General features: G+C 41.8%; 1 protein-coding gene across 2 annotated transcripts in view; it reads left to right on the top strand.

The window, feature by feature from the left end:
• Positions 1 to 20,213, top strand: part of DNAI3 (dynein axonemal intermediate chain 3) — a 78,595-nt gene continuing 58,382 nt past the window's right edge. For both annotated transcript variants that reach the window (XM_037060944.1, XM_037060945.1), the window contains exons 1-5: positions 1 to 129; positions 9,343 to 9,438; positions 9,841 to 9,879; positions 17,981 to 18,162; positions 19,420 to 19,524. In XM_037060944.1, the coding sequence (XP_036916839.1) occupies positions 9,357 to 9,438; positions 9,841 to 9,879; positions 17,981 to 18,162; positions 19,420 to 19,524 (408 nt within the window). In that variant the 5' untranslated portion in view covers positions 1 to 129; positions 9,343 to 9,356. The remainder of the gene's footprint in view (positions 130 to 9,342; positions 9,439 to 9,840; positions 9,880 to 17,980; positions 18,163 to 19,419; positions 19,525 to 20,213) is intronic.

Below are 20,213 nucleotides of genomic sequence, written 5' to 3'. Positions count from 1 at the left end.
AGCCTGTAGAGGAGCTGCGGTTTATGCTCTAGTTTTTCTGAGAGGAGGGTCACACCTTCAGCCCCAGAAGGAGTTTCTCCCCAGGGAACTGCAAAGAGGCTGCTTTTCTCTTCAGTTTAGCGGTATCAGGTAAGGGAAGCTCTGAATAGGAAAGGAGGCCTGGGAAACAAGTATTTTACTCACTTTTACAAGAACATGGAAACACTTGCAGTGCCAGCTATGTACTAAAAGCAGTCAAGCCTTCAAAACAGTACAAAATTTTTCCTGCTTTTGAAAAACTTCTAGCCTAGCCAGAAGACAAAAATAACAACGAGATAGCAGTTAAGGACACTCTTAAGAACTTTGAGGAAAGGTACTGAGTGTTATTCACAAGTTGTATTATTCCCAGTGTCTACCATGTTGTCTGGCACATAGTGGGAGCTCAATAAATACTGGATGGATGGATGGATGGATGGATGGATGGATGGATAATGGACGGATGAAGAGGAAAGCACAATGATCCTGGTTACTCATTGGTAGCAGTATCGGAGATCAAAAAAGAAAAGAAAAATGTTGGCTGAAGTACCATAGTTAGGGAGGTGATTTCAGGGCCCTTAAGAGGGGGCTGGAGTAGATTAAGAGAAAAGAAAATGAAGGGGGAAACATGAACTCTTTGGCAAGAAGCACTTTGTCTTGCTCATCTAGTGACCTCCAGTACCTAATTGCTGCTCAATTTTTCTCTCCTTCTGCCCAGTGTATGCTGAATGCTGAATAAATTCACAGCAACTTCCAGGCCCTTTGCCTTTGCAAAAGCCTGGCATAATTATGTGCCCTAGTGTGATCAGAAAGCATCAAGAACAAAATTGTTTACACCTCTGAGTGAGAAAGTTGGGGAAGCTTAAGAGAGAAGGTCGTGTTGGAGTTGAAGCTTGCAGAATGAGTGAGACTTAAGCAAGCAGAGAAAGTGTGCATGATGTGGGGCAGGTGTGGCTGGGAGGGAGAGGGGTGCCCTGCAAAGGGAGACAGGAAGACTATCTGGAGATGAGGGGACTGTTTAGAGATTGGAGAGTAATGCTATAAGGCTGGAGTAGAACTGGAAGAGTGGATGTGGTAATGCAGACTGTGAAGGGTGTTAATGGTGATGCTTACACGCTTTTCTTGTTTTTCAAAGTCTGGTCTGCAGACCGCTGTGCAAGACTGCTTCACAGTGGTTTTTAAAATGCAGGCTTGCCCAGGCTTGCGGAATCACAGTGGCTCCAGGAAGTGTGCATTTCAAATGAGCTCCATTTTTCCACTAAAGGAGGAGAATGTTGCTGTGGACTCCCATTATTATATTCCCCAGTATACGAGGAAATGACTTATTAAGATCTACATTTTAATAAGAGGGCTCTGAAGGTCTGTCCTGAGGGTGACTATTCTGGTTGAAACAGGGTTGGGGAGGCCAGTTAAAAATGTCCATGATCCAGGCGGAGGCTGAGGGGAGGGCAGAGAAATAAAATCACATGTTTATTTTTACTAACTGCTAATTGAAATGTAGGCATTTCATAACAAACCACAAGACCTGTGAGTGACTTGTCACTAAGAGAAATTACAGCTCTTTTTATATCACATTATGGATGTTATAGATATCTGACTTATTCTCCTCACAGCTTCAAAATTAAGGTAGTAATTAGAATCACTGCCAGATCTTTTTATTTAACGTATTCATAAAGACACACATACATTATTATATCATAATTTTAAAAGTATTTTGGTAACTGCACCAGTTCAATAAAATTGGTCTCCCTTGGGATCCCATGTTTTTATCCAATGCGTAGAGTTTTACTGGGCTGCCAGAGGGGGTCCTGGCCCCAAGTAGCTAGGGGTTCTGGTACAGGAGGACATGTTAAAGGCCTGAACACATGGAGGTTATGGAAAGAAGGCCTCAGAATTCAGGAGACATTTCAAAGAATCGCATTTACTTAAATGAGTCTTCTGTCTTGGAAAGAGGTGGAGGTGGGTTGGAGCCAGTGTAACAAACTAACTGGAAGTGTAGGAACAGCTATTTCTGAGGGTAGGTGTTGTATACTTGTCAGAAGACCACTGAAGAGCCCAGGAGAACCTTGAAGCTGAATCAGGGTCTTGGTGGAGATGGACCAAGAAGCAGCAGTTCTTGGACCATCTCCAGAGACATATTTACCTGATGCCCAAGATGTTAGTCTTAGATCATAGTCTAAATCACTGTTTAAAAAAAAAAAGATGGGAGACAAGTACGATGAGCACACAAATGCTTTTGGAAGAGAAAAGAGGGTGGTGACCACTAGACAAAGTCAGGTAATTGAAGAAGACTTGGGACATAACACTTTCTAAGGAACTCGCTGCATGGAGGGAACGTGCCCGTGCTACAGGCCTTACTCGTGACTGGGAGTAAGCCAGGCATGCATGTGGGTAACAAGGGGAATGTGTGCACAGGCGTGTGCATTATAGCCAAACAAAGTGAAGAGAAGGCACTAATAACTGTTTAACTTGCTGTATTATATCAATTATAATTCCTCACGTATTTCTTCATACGCAGAACTTATCCTTCTAAATAATAAAGGGTTCATAAAAAGATACAGTCATGGACAGGTCTTGAAAGTTAGTTTGGAACAAGGTCATGGACAGTTCTGAATACAATGTTCCTCAGAATCACTGGCGTGCACAGGTTTTGACTGTTACACAGAGGCAGTCCTACCCTGTATGCAATTCTCTTGTTGCTCTCTAATGTCTTTACTGTTTATGTGGAAGGTGGAAGGTGTGTCCTTTGCTACAGTGGTAGCAGAAAGGTATTACGGAAGTCAATTAATGTACAAAGAAAATACGTGGTTTTAACACAAAAATATTTAAGTAGAATTCTTAAATATTTATGTTATCTTTCACAAATTCTGTTTTGCAATTCAACCAGCTATAGTAGTTTTGCAAACCAATTGTAATGTAAGCCACTGAGCTAAGCATAAACTTTATTTTAGGAATAGATGAGGTATCTCTTCTGCTACTTTTAATAATAAATTTAATTTAGCTGGGGGAAAATGTTGTCAGCATTTTGGAGTAATCTTAGTAAATGGAAATCTGTATTTAAAATCTAAGCCCTACTATAATTTAAAAGCAATGTCCTTTATTTGAGATTTATTTTTAAATAGGAAATATGTATAAAGATAAACCTAAGTAAGTGTGTTTTTAGAAGTCATTCAGACTAATCATTCATTTGATTTAGATATCTCCAATTTAAAGTGGTAAATTTTCTAGACACAATATTGGTAGAGTTTTTATAAGTTGTGATTACTAATATAAACTATACACTTTTGCATAAAACGCAAATACAGTGTAAGATAGCTACTTCCAAAGCAGCCTCTTTCTTTTCAGTTTTGCCTATATTCACCAGGCTGACCACAGTGAGTGAATTACTCCAACTGTGATACCTAGCAACTGAGCTACTGCGCTTTTTAACTAAGAAGGATTGGGAACCCTAAAATCCTGTAGAACAACTTCATCTACCTTTTTGTTTGGTCGCTAGTCAACATTTTAGACATAGGCATTAATATCTGTGGAAGTACAAAGTGAGTTGTTCTGGTAAGGTAGCATACATTTAATGTTTTCTCAATTGCTGTCACCTACTGTACTGATGGAAAATTGACTTTGTTTTCCCCTCAGAGCTGAAAACTGAGAGCTGAACCAAATTACCTAAAGATCATTTAATAGCAGCATTTGAAAAGAACTGGGCACAGTGATCACTTTATTTCTTGGGATGATTGTGTTAAACTGTTGCCTACATATTTGAGCTTAATACTAGTACAACACCTCCTACTCCCCGGGAACTGAGTATATTAGCATCTGTGTGCAAAGAGGAATTGAGTTGCTCATCAGCTGATCTTCCTGTGGGCGCAATGTAATCTTAGGGTCCTATTAAGTGGAAGAGGGAGAAAGAAGAGGTCAGACAGAGTATGCAATGTGAGAAGGACTTAAGCCACCATTGCTGGTTTTGAATACAGAAGAAAAGAGCCCACAAGTCAAGAAATACTGGTGGCCCCTAGAAAATGGAAAAGGCAAGGAAACAGATTCTCCCTTAGCGCCCCTAGAAACGACGGAACCTCACTGATACCTTGATTTTAGCCTAGTGAGATTCATGTCTGACTTCTGAATTACAGAACTGTAGGATAATAAATTTGTGTTGTTTTAATACACTAAATTTGTGTTAATTTGTAAAACAGCAATAGAAAACTAACTCAGTATGCACATAGGTTATTCCATAGGCCATTAGACAAAAACCTTTTGTTTAGACTAGAAATTCATAAGGTAGGAGTGGTAGAAAGGAAGAAGAGGAAGAAGGAATGATTAATTCAACTGGTTTTTAAGTATGTACAACTGTGCCACTTACAGAGCTCACACCTTCCCAGAGTTTACAGTCTAGTTTACAGTCCAACTTTGCACACCCAGAAGTAAACTCCTGACCTTGTCTTTCAAATCTTCTCTTCCCTTGGGATCCCCATCTCGACACACAGCAACTCCATACTTTCAATTTCTCAGGCAAAACTCGGAAAAGACATCCCTGATCCCTTTCTTTCTCTCAGACCCTACATCTGAGTCATCAGCAAATCCTACTAGCTCTCCATGAAAAATATACCCAGAACCTTGACCCAGTGGTGTGGCCCAGCTGGTTGAACATCACACTGCAAAGCAAAAGGTCGCTGGTTTGATTCCTGGTCAGGGCATGTGCCTGAGTTATAGGTTGGGTCCCAGCTGGGGTGAGGGTGAGGAGTCACTGATCTGATGCTTCTCTCTCTTTCTTTCTCCCTCCCTTCCCGTGTCTCTAAAAAATAAATGAATAAAATATTTTTAAAAATACCTAATCACTTTTTCCATCCCACTGTCACCTCCCTGGTCCCAGCTGCCATCATCTCTCTCAGGTGATTGAATGCCTCCTACTTGGACTCCTAGCTTCAGCCCTTTCCTCTTTGCCGTCTTCACAACACAGCAGCCACAGTGACTCTTAAAATGCGAGTTAGATCAAATAAAGTTACCCCTCAGCCCAATATCATCTAATAGCTCTCCACCTCATTCCAAGTAAAAACTCAAGTCCTTATACATGACCTAGATCTCTTGTGGTATATCATATAATCACATCCAACTGTCACCTCTTTTCTCTGTAAAAGGATCATATATTCTCACCATTGTCAAGCACACAGATAGTCTTCCCCCTTTATTGGGATTGGCTTGCTTGGGCCAGTTAAAGGAGAAGATTTAGAAGGCATAACATGGTTCTGTGAACTCTCTTGCTTTTTCTTCTGCTGTGAAAGTGGATTGTATCAAATAGGAACTGCTCCTTCAGCCCGGGTCCCAGAACAAGACTTGAAGCAGAAACTCACTCACAGCACATGAGAAGAAATCAACGACTGCTGTGTATTGCTGACACCTGGGGGATATCGTTACTGCAGCCAGGCTGACTAATATATACCCCCATCACCTCTCTGACCAACTTCATCTCCTGTCTTTGCCTCACTCACTCTACCCCAGCCAGCGTGACCTTCTTGCTGTTTTCTTAAATGTGCCAGGCACACTCCTGCCCCAGGACCTTTACACTTACTGTTCTCTCCCCCTGGGAACCCCCTTCTTCTCTCAGATGTCTGCATTTTTGCCTTCCTCCCTTCTCTGCATTTTAGTGAGGCCTTCCTTGATTGTTCAATAGAAAATTGCAGTGTCTGCACTCCTACAATCCCTCTCCCCTTCTTTCTTGATTTTTCTCAAATAGTTATCACCATCTAAATCACTAATTATTTTGCTTTTATTTTTTTGCTGCCTGTCTTCCCCCAAGAATGTGAGCTCTAACAGGGCAAGGGGTTACCTCTTTTGCTCGCTGCTGTGTTTTTAACACCAAGGACAGCACCTGGTACATAACAGCTTCTCAATAAGTATTTCTGACATGCACAGTGGTGGCCGTGGGGGGTGACAGTGATGGTAATGGTGTGTGAGTGCATGTGTGTGTGTATACAGTGAGTGCAGGTAGTATTCTTGAGTATTTTAAGTCAAATGCAGCTGGAATAGAATATGGAGAGGGGTGCTTTTACAAAGAATATTTTGAAAACAGGGTTCGGTTCCAGACGTGAAATTATGCTGCAGCTGGAAAGTGAAATGGGCACCTGACAAGTGGAAGAGATGGGTCAGGGCCCCCCATTGCAGAGTATTCAAAAAGCAGAAATTCCTAATGATCAGAAACATAAAATGCTAATCACACCATAACTTTCTAGATCAAGACAATTATTTTAAATAACTTCATTTGTACTGAATCACAGTAAATAATTACTCCTGAAATCCAAGGAGCAGTCTTTTCTTTTTTTAAGATTTCATTCATTCATTTTTAGAGAGAGGGGAAGGGAGGGAGAGAAATATCACCCAACCCGCAACCATTGGTTCACAATCTTGTGTTCAGTCCACTGAGCCACGCTGGCCAAAGCTGAGGGACAGTCTTGTACAAAGTTGGGAGTGCAGACCTTGGAGCCAGACCACGGGGGCTCACACTGTGCCTCTTGCTCACAGCTTATGTGTCCCTCCAGGCAAGTTACCTGGTCTCTTTTGAGGCCTCTGATTGCACATCATAAAATGGAGATGAAGATAACAGCATTAATAAAATGCCTACCTAAAAGGGTGGCTAAAAATAAATTTAAAAAAATACATGCAGCCCTGGCTGGTGTAGCTCAGTGGACTGAGCGCGGGCTATGAACCAAAGGGTCATGGTTCAATTCCCAGTCAGGGGACATGCCTGGGTTGTGGGCCGGGTCTCCAGTGGGGGCCATGTGAGAGGCAACCACACACTGATGTTTCTCTCCCTCTCTTTCTCCTTCCCTTCCTCACTCTCTAAAAATAAAAAAAGAAAGAAAATATTTTTTTAAAATACATACAAATTACTTCAAATCATGCCTGGCACATAGCAGTCAACAAACATGAGCTATCATTATTATAATTTGAAAAAATACATGTGAAAAATCCGAAGGAAAAAATGTGCATGTCCAAACACTTATGCACACACGCACACTTCAGTCAAGATTCAGTAATCAAGGCATGAGGCGTGTTTTGTCTGTAGGCAATGGTAGGGTTGCAGACCAGCTGCCTCTAGGTGTGTCTTAGTGGTGTGTGGATTGTTTTGAGCTAAAGGCAACGAAAACCCTGCAGGCCCAAGGGAAACTTCTGCTCTCCACCCTTATCTAGAAGAATTTAAATATGGAGCCCGACCCACAAGAAGAGTTAAAACCAAGAGTGACTTTCTAAGTTACCTGTCTGTGTGGCAGGGCAAACTAATAGTTACTGAACATGTGCTCTCCTTGAAATAACCCTTTGAAACCAGCAGGCATTACCTCCGCCCTAGCTCAGAATGTCGTATGTACCTCAACTTCACTTTGTGTCTCTGAACCTCTTGTGCATGGGGCGTCTCTGACTCTCCTGGATGCAGGGTTCCCAAATAAATGTATATGTTAAATTTGGATATTTCCTCTGGTTAATCTGTCTCATATCTATTTGATTATTTAGACCAACCAAAAGAACCTTGAGGGCAGAGAAAAGTTTCATTTTCTCCCATAATATGAAAGAATATTCGGTCTATGTTGGATTATTAAAATGAGTCAAACAGTGTAAGATGACTCAGTTGATATTGGTGTAACTTCACACCGTGATATCTTCACAACCACCTTGTGAGATAAGTTTTATTATTGCCATTAAACTAATGAATCAATTGAGAATTAGGTCAACAATTTGCCCAGGGTTACTCAGCTGGTACAGCCTGCTTTTAAATCCTGCTGTTTATGTGAATGGGAGACACCTGGTTCTTTTTGCCCACGTATGTGAGGGATTACAGATCAGCAAATCTATTAGCATGCAATCAGGGTTTATTGGTAATCCATTGCCATGAAAGAGAACAGGCCTAGCTAAGGTCAGGGGATAGGAGGAAAGGCATAGGTTCAGGGCAAAGCAGGGCAGTGAAAGTAAGGGCAGCCGAAGGTCAGGGTGGCGAGCACAGCAGGTCCTTTGATCTGAGGACTTACATAGTGGGCGGGATGGGGTCAAGAAGTTACGTACTGATTGACTGGTAAAGGTGGTGCCAGCTTTCACGGGGGAACTTGAGTACCCAAACTTAGGTATGTGTGGGGGTCAGCCCAAATCCTTATCTTGCTCTAGACTCCATTTATTCATTTTGTTGTAAAACAGATAGGTGACAGGAGGCAGTTAATTAAAGTTGGGGCAGTTACCCAAAGTTATTTATGGGCTCTTTATTTAAGCATTAGGGACTCCCTCAAAGGCAGATAGTGACCAGAGGTAGGCAAATAACCAAAGTTGTTTTATGGGCTTCTTCCTTTGGGCACAGTGGACCCTCTCCTGCCTTTCAGGCCTTAGGGTGAAAGCACTGTGTTAAGGCCTTCTTCCCCAGATAGTGGAAATGATACACAGAATTTCAAGCACTTCCCTCCTCCTGTGCTAACATAGTGTTTCTCGTGATGTTGGAACACTTGGCAATATTATCAGACCTGGCTCAGGACTGCTGAGTTAGCAGCGGGTGAGACACGTCTCCTGCTCCTCCTCCCTACATCCGTGTGCCATTCATTCTACCTAAGTGCTTTTCCTGGAATCTAGGGTGCTAGACGCTGGCCAGTAACAGCAGAGTGACTCAGAGTTCTTCCCATGCTGTCTCCTGCCTCGGTTAGACTCCTAAAATCACAACCCTAACCATTTAACAAGACAGGGCAGAGGTGCACGTTGAGCAGATGAGGAGGATCTGATGTCATGGCGAGGCCCCTGGCCAGTGTTACATCCTGTCAAAACCACTGATCAATTCCGGAGAAACTTTCAGAGGCATTCTCGGACAGCGCAAATAAGGACGAGTGGTTATATGTACACACGCTAGGACATAAGCACTATTTAAATTATGTTAATTTTAAAATTATGTACATATATGTGCATTGCGGGCCTGTGTCTGCCCACAGACTTCAAACCTGTCTTTGTAGCTGGGACACCTGCCAGGGAGGCAGGCCCTAGACAGCACAGAGCAACTCCCTGGGTGCAGAACTGCAGCAACAGGCGGGGACAGCAGCATCCCCTGTGGTGTCTGGGGCTGAAACCCTGAAGTGTTGGCAGGTCACTTCCTGGTGCTTCAGCTGAATGGCGGGCCGCAAGGGCAAGATCTGTCCATAAGATCATTGTTGCAATAAACGTTTGCCCACAGAAAACCCACTCTATGAAGATATCTGTTGATTTAGCTTAGGCTAAACTTAGAAAGCATATTCTCATGTTTACTAAATGATAATGCTTACTATTTGAAACCGTAAACCGGATACTTCCTAATGATGTTGTCTCTTTGTGCAGCCTAAGTCACGGACATGGCACCAAAATCGCAAAAACGGAAGAGCTCAGGTTTAAAAAAAGTGACAAAACATGATAAAAATAAGGAGCTGCCACCTGGTAGGATTGTCTTTTCACTAATAGGATTTTTAATGGCTTTAGTATTTGTACATATGTTAGCAACAAAAATGTTCATGGTTTTATGTATTACACTTAAATATTTTGGTTTTAAAAACGCTAACATAAGTGGGATTCAAATATGGGCATTTATTCTTACTTTGTATTTATTTCATTATACTATCAAATAAATGCCATAGAAAACATATCATTAAGAGATAATTCTATGGGAAGGGCAATTATTCAGATTCTGTCTATTTAATTATTCATAAAATAAGCTTAAGAATGTATTGTATATTTGCATTTATATTTTGTGTTTTGAGACCTGGTTAAAAAAATGTAATAAACTAAGATATTTATTCGATTCAAAAAATATAAATTTGACATCATTTTATTATATTCTAGTTGGTGAAGAAGAAGAACCCATAAACATGGAGAGCATGGGTAAGTGGAATACAATTTAGAAATTGCCCCCAGTTACAATATTTCAATATCTAATAAGCAAGTGAAAATGTTGTAAATTGAAGTGATTAATCAAAGTGCACATGGGCTAAAATGACATCAGGTCATTTAGAATATACAATGAAAATGTTTAAAGAAAGAATAACAAGCAAGAGTGGGAGAGAGAAAAACTGAGAAATAGACTCAGGCAACTAGTCCCTTCAAAATCCAAATTGAATGATTTTTGAGAGAACTTCTGTAATTATAAAGTATAAAACTGCAAGTTATTACTTTTAGTAGAACAATATTTTTTAAAACTCTGGCTCATAAACAATATTTATCTGTACTTCACAGTAAGATTCTACTATTTCAAGGAGGAAGGCTGATTTTTAAGCCAAAACAAACCTAGAACTTAGACAACCGAACTAACGTTGGTCCTACCTTTAGAGGCTAAATAACTAACAAGTCTTTTATTTTTGTTGTTGTTGGAACGTTCTGTTAGACTTGAACTAGATGATGCTCTTCACATCTGGGAACAGAGGAAATAGTGAAGGTGGAAAGAGGAAGCTCTAAAACCTTGTAGACCATTGTCAAGATTTTGGCTATTGACCAAATACAGGATAGACAGCTATGGAAGGTACTTTGGCAGAGGAGTGACGTGATCTGACTTTGTTTTGACTGGGCCGCCCTGACTACTCTGTTGAGAAAGGCAGTGGCGAGGGCAGAGCAGAAAATGGCTAGGGAGCTGGTGCACCCATCTGAGAATGAGAAGGGGAGGGGGATGGGCTGGGCCTGGGTGGCACAGGGGTGGAGACATGGAGAGTAGAGGTAGGGAGACAGTGGAGGATGTCAGTGAACAGTAAGTGGCGTTGGAGCAGGCCATGCCTCCCGATACACATTTATTGAAGTAACGAATGTACCACCCAGAAAGGTGGGAGTCATTTTTGCCCCCATTCTCTCCCTCAACACCTCCCCACTGCCATTTAAACCATCTTGGCTCCTGTCAATTCCACCTCTTAAATATATCTCAAAACCATCCATTTCTCATTATCTCCACATCTACTACCTCAGTCCAAGCCTCCACATTTCTCACTTAGATGGCTTGCTTAGCTCCTACCTGGTATCACTGCTTCCACTCAGCATCCTTCAATCCATTCTACACATGGAACTTGCCATGTCTCCTGCCTGCTCTCCTGTGGCTTTTCTTTGTCCTTATCGTGGTCCTGGCTCTGCCTTCCTCGCTGATCTTTTCTCTTGACTCTCTTCACCTGCCTGTGGTTTGCCAGTCTTGCCTAGCACAGAACATACTACATTTGCTCCTGCCTCAGGAGCCTGGTTAGATTTCCCCCCAGATCTTTATGCAACTATCTCCTCATCATTCAGATCCTGATTCCAAACCCATCTCTGGAAGAGGCATTTCCTGAAGACCTGTCTTTCACCGAGTACCCTTGCCTTCATAGCACTTACCATAATTCTGAAGTTAAAGTGCTGTTGATGCTCATTATTTATGGAAGGTCCATACAGTTGCTATGGACACTGAATGAGCAAACACTGAGCCATTGCTCTTAGGGGAAATATACAGGTTCCCATGACCCTCTGCTCATAACATTTTCATTAACCAAGCAATATATAACACTTTACATGTGTTTCTTTTTAAAGACACTTTCTTTAATATACATTGTTAATTCATTGACACTGAACTCACAGACAACAGCACTATAACTCATGCCTTAACCCTACTTATCTAGTATATGTATTTTCTCTGCAAAGCACATCACAGGCTTTTTGTGCTTAGGAACATTATACAGCACTTCAGCACCACACTTGGGTATTCTGTTTAAATAACAAAGTCACCAATAAAAAGCACAAAAATGTGGACAATGTGGCACTAACTAGACAGGGGAAAGGACACTTGTTTCCAGTATGAGAGCTGAAACAAGATGGGAGAGCATTTCCTCGTCTGAATCAGCAGGGTTGACTTAAGGGGAAACTGTGACTCAGAGCTGGCTGCAGACTGCGGTTGTTACCGCAGTGGGAGAAACTCCAGTCTCACATGAGAGTTTGTTGGAAAGTGGGCTAGAACCCAGTAAGCAAGCTGCATTGTGCCCTCTCTGGCCCCTCTCCAACAGGCTTGTCACAGTGCAGCAAGGAGGACTGCCCTGCCCCGGTGAATACCTAAGGCTCTGCCCCCTTACAGCTTAACAGAGGCCCCCAACAAAGAAATAGGGCCAAAATGAAAGAACAGAGCAAAAAAACTTCAGAAAGAGAGCTAAGTGATGAGGAGATAGCCAACATATCTGTTGGAGAATTTAAAGCCCTGGTCATCAAAATGCTCATAGAACTGATTGAGCTTGGTCAAAAAATGAAAGATACCCAAAATGAAATAAAGTCAAATATTTAGGGAACCAACAGTGACAGAAAGGAAATCAGGACTCAAAGCAACAATTTGGAACAAAAGGAAGAAATAAACATCCAACCAGAACAGAATGAAAAAATAAGAATTCAAAAAAATGAAGAGACACTTTTGAACCTTTGGGACATCTTGAAAGGTTCCAACATCTGAATTATAGGGGTGCCAGAAGGAGAAGAACAACAGCAAGAAACTGAAAACTTATCTGAACAAATAATAAAGGAAAACTTCCCTAATCTGGTGAAAGAAATAGACTTCCAGCAAGTCCAGGAAGCCCAGAGAGTCCAAAAGAAGTTGGGCCTAAAGAGGAACACACCAAGGCACATCATGATTACGTTACCCAAGATTTAAGACAAAGAGAGAATCTTAAAAAGCAGCAAGAGGAAAGGAAACAGTTACCTACAAAGGAGTGCCTGTCCATAAGACTGTCAGCTGATTTCTCAAAAGAAACCTTACAGACAAGAAGGGCCTGGAAAGAAGTATTCAAAGTCATGAAAGGCAAGGACCTACATACAAAATTACTCTCTCCAACAAAGCTATCATTTAGAATGGAAGGGCAGATAAATTGCTTCCCAGATAAGGTCAAGTTCAAGGAGTTCATCATCACCAAGCCTTTATTACATGAAATGTTAAAGGGACTTATCTAAGAAAAAGAAGATCAAAACTATGAACAATAAAATGACAAAAAACTCACAACTATCAACAAATGAACCTAAAAGAAAAGAAAAAAAACAAAAACAAAAACTAAGCAAACAATAGAAGAGGAACAGCGTTAGAGAAATGGACATCACATGGAGGGTTTTCAGTGGGGAGGGGGAAGGGAGAAGTAGGGGAGAAAAGGTACTGGGAGAAGAAGCATAATTGATAGGCATTAAATAGATGGGGAGAGGTCAAAAATAGTATAGGAAACAGAGAACTTGAAGAACTTATATATGTATAACCCATGGCATGAATAAAGGGGGGAGAATAAAGGGAGGAACATTGGGAAAACTGTAATAGCATAATCAATAAAATATACTTAGAAATGGATCAGAAACCTAAATATAATACCAAGTATTACAAAACTTCTAGAAGACAACATGGGAGAAAATCTTGTGAACTTGAGATACCACACCCAAAGCTATAAATCTTAAATTTTTCCCTAATCGACTTTTTTCTTTTGTGGAATCCTAGTTAGAAACACAAAAGGATGAACAATTGCTACACACAATCCCATAAATGAATCTGAAAATAATTATGCTGAGTAAAAGAAGACAAAACAAAAAGAGCATATACTTTGCAATTACACTTACAAATATCCCATAGAAAAAATAATTTATAGTATCAGAAAGTAGATCGCTGGTTGCCTGGAGATGGGGAGGGGTGTTGGGAGGAAGGGGCAAGAGGAATTTGGGGCATCATGGATGTGTTCTTTATCTCAATTGTGCTGATGATTTCGGGGGTACATGCATTTATTTAGTAAATCCTACACTTTAAATACATGTAGTTTATTATTTGTCAGTTAAATCTCAATAAAACTGTTTTTGAAAATGTAAACAGCAACCAAAATGTTTTTGAAAAGATACAGATGACATGCATGGAAGTTATTTAAAATAATTCTGTTTCAATGTACAGCACATAACGTATATTGCCAAGGCCTCTTCCCTGTTACACAGTAAGATTCTGAGGAGAGAGTTGTGTAGACTTTGAGTCTGTTTTCGGCCCCTGCTCCATTGGTCTACTAGGTAAATAACTGCCATTCACTGCATCCTGAGGAATGTAACCCCTATTACCTCTGACTGTGTGTGGAGAAGGAGCAGGACCCTCTCCTATGCTCTGCTGTGTTCATGAAACCAGAAAAGCTGGAGGTGTTCATGCTGCCTGTCACCTACCAAACCCAGTATACTGAGACAGGGATTGAATCATTGTGGGCGCTTTATTCAGATGGCTGGAGATCTGAGAAGACACGGGTTCGTACCCTAACTGACCATCCTACATTTCCTTCCAAGCCAGCCATTTTATAACAGAGAACAAAGTGCAGTGAGGGGTTTTGAAATTCAGGGAAAATTAGATTAAAAAACTGCAGTGTTCTCACCCTAGGTGGTCAGCTGTCTCTGGGTGGGCAGTTGTCTGCCTCTTCCTGGAACACAATGGCTCAGATGTCCCTTGCCTGTGCCCCAGGAGGTCACCCATCTCCCCGGGAGCCAGAGGGTGGGCCGCATCCTGCAGTTTCTGAAAGTCACTTTAACATATTCATTACCTACCAGGCTTATTCCTATTTACCTTAAACTAACATTTTTCGACTCTTGGGGTCCCCTGTCATTCGCACATCAGTGAGAAAGTAGAGCGTGGCAGTAAGGGTGCAGGGACCTCAGTTTGAACCTCAGCTCCCCTGTTTCCAACTCCTAGCTCCTGACCTTGAATGTGGTGTTTGAACTCTGTAGGCCTCTGTTTCCTCAGCTTAAAAAATGGAGGCAATTACAGTAACCAGCCCAGACTGTTGTGAGCATTAAATGAATTGACCGTCCATGAAAAGAGCTGATAGCAGCGCCTGGCATTCAGCAGGTTACCTACAGAAGTTACCGTAATTGGACATTGAAATTAAGAACAAACTGACAGTGACTAGAGGGGAGGTGGGAGGGGGTAACGGGGGGAGGGGGGAGGGGGAAACAGTTTTCAGGAACATGTATAAAGGATACATGGACAAAACCAAAGAGGGGTAGGATCAAGGATGGGAAGTGGGGATGGCTGGGGTTGGGGGAGTGGGGGGGGAAATGGAGACAACTGTACTTGAATGACAATAAAAGATGTGAAGGAAAAAATCCTGGGAAAACCTACCCTCCACAGTCTCTCTTGACATGAAGGCTTAGAAATTTTTACTTTTGCAATAAAATGTGTTATACCTGGCTGATGCCTCAAAGAATTGCGTCCAGATCTTGCTTGTGGAAAATCAACACTAAGAATAAAAAAACAACAACAAGAAGTTACAATAATTAACATGGTTATGATTCACCCACATTGTTAGGCACTCGCCAGCCTAGCCCAGCACCCTAGCCAGCAGGTGTTGCCCTTGTGGCAGGACCCTGACCTCTGTAAGCTTCAGGCAGCCCTGTAGGCCTTCTCCTCTGCCCCGTCATCTTTCTGACGCACCCAGAGCAACCAGCATCCCACTCTGCTGGGCCAGTAGCATTTAGCCTACCTCACTGCTCATCACCATAGCCTCATTGTTGGATGCCTGGGGTGCAGTCTTCAGTGTAGACGTCAAAGCCTGAATAACAGCATTCTTTATTGAATTTTGCCAGCGATCCTTGGGAGTGGCCGGAAGCATCAGGCCTACCTGCGTTTAGTTTGGCCATTGTGCAGGTGGTACTGGAAGGCAGCAGACTGTCGGAGTTTTGTGTGGTCTGTTGGCTACCAGCTGCCTGAAGTTATCACTGATTGCTACTTGCAATGAGAAAGAGTCTCTTAGTTTTACTACCAGATAAAGGAAAGTTAGAGCCTATGTTAAAGTTTCCTTGATAGAGTCCATTTTAGGGAAAAAATGTCCAGCTAGTGGAATTTGAAACATGTTTGGTGGGGGGAGGTGACATTTAGCAAACAACCTTTGTCACTGTCTTCCGTTTTTTGGGTGGCAGAGGGCTTTCTGGCCTTTGCGAATGCCTCCGTTCTCGGGCCTCACAGTTCCACCTAGTGGTTTTGAAAGGCAAAACTGCAGAACTTTTTATGCATTAGACACTACAAATTATCCTTGGCAGAATGTTTTCACAGGGATAATCTGTATGTGAGTAAACTAATAAACTCAACAGTTGTTTATGGAGCGTCTTCTATACGCCAAAAGTTAGGGTTATCACTTTGAGGAAGGTGAAAATGAGCAGTTGCCTGTAATTTATGAACAAGTTGTATTCCAAATGCTTATTATGCCAACAGATTGCAATTTGGAATACATCTCCATATATATAACCAGTGTTATGCATATAGTCATTAAAACCCCCAAATTACCTGGATAACTGTACCACAGAGCCATGAAGTGAGGGGTAAATGTTTGTGTGGGAAAATTCAGAATTCCAGTGTGAGAGGCCACATGCACTGCCCCCTTGACACACTGTTGAGCACTGGGAGGGAGGCTATCAGGACATCCAGGCATGTAGGGCTTGGAGGGGAATGAGTGACGGTGGGACTCTGGGAGAATGGATTTGGGCAGGGAGTTCTGGGGGCAGGTGCAAAGCTGAGACTGGGGTGCCTGAAGCTGACGTGATAAGAAAATGAGAAGAAGGCTTGTTAGAGGGGATGACAACAGGCAAGCCGATACCTATTCTCCTCCACCCCCTGTCCAAGGGCCTCCTGCAGCCAAGGACTGGCCTGGGGTGGGGAAGAAAGGGACAGGAACAACAGGAAGAGAGAATGGAAACCTCTTGAACCTCGCTTCCCTCTTCTTCAGAGGGCGTACCTGGGACTGAGGAACCACGGGACGGAAAAGGGAGTCCCTACCCCACCTTTCTCCCCACTTCCGAGGGTTTGCTAAAACGACTTCTTTGGGAAGTCAGTAGCTGTAAGATGTGAAGAATGGAGTGACAAGTTTAACTGTGAAAAGAAGGAGCCCTAAGGAGCAGAAGTACCTACATAAGGTCAAAGAAGGCTTCTTCAAAATGGGAGACCATAGGGCAAATCTGCATGCTGAGGGAAAATCAGCATTCTTCACATCTTACAGCTACTGACTTCCCAAAGAAGTCATTTTAGCAAACCCCCGGAAGTGGGGAGAAAGGTAGGGTAGGGACTCCCTTTTCAGTCCCGTGGTTCCTCAGTCCCAGGCATGCCCTCTGAAGAAGAGGGAAGCGGGGTTCAAGAGGTTTCCATTCCTCTCTTCCTCAGCATGCAGATTTGCAGGACAGCCCAGAGGCAGGACAAGGTGAAGGGCAAGGAAAAGTGAATAGGCCTCGAAGTCTAAGAAGGGTGGAGAGGGGCCAGCAGGTCTCCAGAGAGAAGGGGAGGATGGAAAGGTGGCGCCTGTACCAATCAGCTGGGAGACAGGACTGCGGGAGGGCCAGAGTCCTGTGCTGTACAGACACAGAATTGTTTCTTCAAGGTAGGAAGTGAGGTCACCTCATGAGAGAGAGCATCAGGGGAGGGGTTGGGGTTGGGGGATGCTTTAGGAAAGCAATACAGGCTTGACAGAGCCTGACAAGGTGATCACTCCTTTGGACCAATAATTTCAATTTTAAAAAATATCCTAAGAAAATCTGAAATATGATTTAAAAAAATGATACATTAGATACCCATTTGTAGAGTTGTTTACAATCATTATAAAGAAATGAGGGGGAAAGGTAATGTTTTTCAACAACAGAACTATTAAAAACTATGCTGCAGAGTTATATTAATTTAAAATATGTTAGAAAGATTACACAATATCCTAGTAAAATACTTTTGACATAAGTATTAAAGGCAGGATGTAAAATGTCATGTAAGGTACTACACATGGAGTGGCTAGAAGGAAGTAGAGGTTCTCCCTGGAGACGCAGTATTATGGGTAACTGTTATTTTCCTTTTTATCTTTTTTAACTTTTTTGTAATGGATAGACTTGCTTTAAAAGGGATATTTTAAAGTCTTTTAAAAATTTTAACCAAGACAACTAGTTAGAACAAACAATTGCATGTTTCCCATTGCTAGTATTTAAAATGGTTACATTCAATGTCAAAATTTGACTTTGTCTTCCCTAGGCCATCCAGAAATTTATCCATTAGTGCTAACCACCAAGACCCAAGAAATATTTAACTGCCGCATAGAGGAAGACCTGACAGATGAACAACCTTATAAGCTTCTCAAAAAACAAGATATTTTGGCAGACTTTTCCAACAGAGCTGCAGTGTCTGATTTCTACCCAGTCAAAAAAATTATCCAGGTAAGCACAACATCCCTCTTTTTTTTTCAGTCTTGCTTCAAGGGGTTCCTGGTACATAACAATGAAAGTTGCAGGGATTGCTGCATTCAAATCTGGCATTTGCCTTGACTTTGTACAAAGACTAGCTTGCCCACACCTTCTTGGGAATCCTGCTTGGTGATTCTGTATGAAAAGCAAACACTTACTAGTTAATGCCTTACTGCACACCCAGGAAAACTAATCCGTGCCCAGCTGTAACTAGAGTGGGAATCTATTCTTGTGTTCCCATACTGCTTTAATTGTTTAGTTCATCACTGTGGTCCTGATTTGTCTGCTAGCATGCAACAGAGCATAAAGCCACATATAAGAAATGCTTCTTTTTTTTCCTGATGAAAATATCATTGCTTAATACATGTCTCTATTTAGACCTATTGCGTTTTAAAAACATTTTAAGAGTTAATAAAAACTCAATTTTTTAGTTTGCAATTTGGGTTTATTAGCCATAAATTAGCACTAAGACTGAACATAGATAACTATGATAACCGTAAGATAACCAAAGATAACTATGGTTATCTTTTATGACTTATTGGTTAGAGAAATATCAATTTTTAAAAGATTTTCTTTATTTACTTTTAGAGAGAGGAGAAAGGAAGGAGAAAGAGAGGGAGAGAAACATCAGCGTATGGTTGCCTCTCATGTGCCGCCTACTGGGGACCTACAGGCATGTGCCCTGACTGAGAATTGAACCAGTGACCCCTTGGTTCACAGTCCCATGCTAAGTCCACTGAGCTGTGCCAGCCAGGGAGAGAGAAATATCAGTTTTGTGCTGATGTCTGAATAAATTGAATGGCCACTGGATGCCATTAACCTCATTGGCTCTCTCTTATTATTCAGTAGTATGTTGTCTGTTTAATCTCTACATATTGTGAATTTTCCAGTTTTCCTTGTATAATTAATTTTTAGTTTCATGCCATTGTGATCAGGAAATACGCTTGATATGATTTTAATCATCTTAAATTTATTAAGACTTGTTTTGTGACCTAACATATCATGTAGCCTTTAAAATGTTCCATGTGCCCTTGAGAAGAATGTACAGGGGTGGGCAAAGTAGGTTTCCAGGTGTATATAAAGCACAGTTTATTCTTGTATTATTAGTTATTACTTATTGTATTGTTTTCCATACAAACAACTATAAGGCTACTTTCGCTGACTCCTGTATATTCTGTTGCTTTTGGATGAAATGTTCTATAACCTTCTCTTTTGATTAAATTCCTTTAGGCATATCCTGGAGATGAGATTCTGCTTGTTCACGACAAGGACTTCAAATATGGACTTAACTTTTATATAGTTGGAACTGAAGAGGGCAAGGAACTCTATTTCAATGTAAGCACACCCAAGCCTGTGTGTTCTGTGGAGTGTCAGAAGGAAGCAGCACCTTTGGGGGACACCTGTGCTTGGCTGTGATCCTTCTTGTTCAGCTCCATTGCCCTGGGGCCTAGACCAGGTTCTGGCACCGAGAGGAGGTGCTGGCACCGAGAGGAGGTGAGCAGTAACTGGGATGAACTAAGTCAAACATCTCAAGGTGGCAGGTGCTCTGCTTATTTGCTTTACTGACCCAATGAAAGCCGAAACAGGTAATCTGGAGCACCACTGCTCTCCTCTTACCATCTGCATAGCTTGGGGTAGGTTGCTGCACACTCACCCGTAAACACAGTGGCACCAGGAATATCCCTTTCCAGAGCTGCTGTGAAACTTAAATGAATGAATACAGGGTAAAGCCTTTGTATAGTGCCTGACACAGAGCTGAGTACTCCATAAACATTTGCCATGATTATTTAAAAGCAGAATTTTGAAAGGATGACTTGGTCAGTGGACAGTTGATGGAGAGGGAAGCAGAAAATAAGAGAATGGTAATTTCCAAAGAAAAATATCAGTTCACCTTTAGGGTGGGTTTTTCTTTTTAAAGTGGTCATGGAAGGTAACAATTTCCTGAGACTCGCCTTCTGATCTGGCATTCTTGTGAGGAGGTTTGGTGAAACTGAGGTAGACAGAGGGTTTTGAGTGGTTGTTCA

Source organism: Sturnira hondurensis, unplaced genomic scaffold (genome assembly GCF_014824575.4).
Source record: "Sturnira hondurensis isolate 20B ecotype Veracruz unplaced genomic scaffold, ASM1482457v3 Scaffold0013063, whole genome shotgun sequence".
NCBI classification, from domain to species: domain Eukaryota; kingdom Metazoa; phylum Chordata; class Mammalia; order Chiroptera; family Phyllostomidae; genus Sturnira; species Sturnira hondurensis.
The sequence above is the reverse complement of the archived record's forward strand: the minus strand, read 5'-3'. Positions and strand labels throughout refer to the sequence as shown.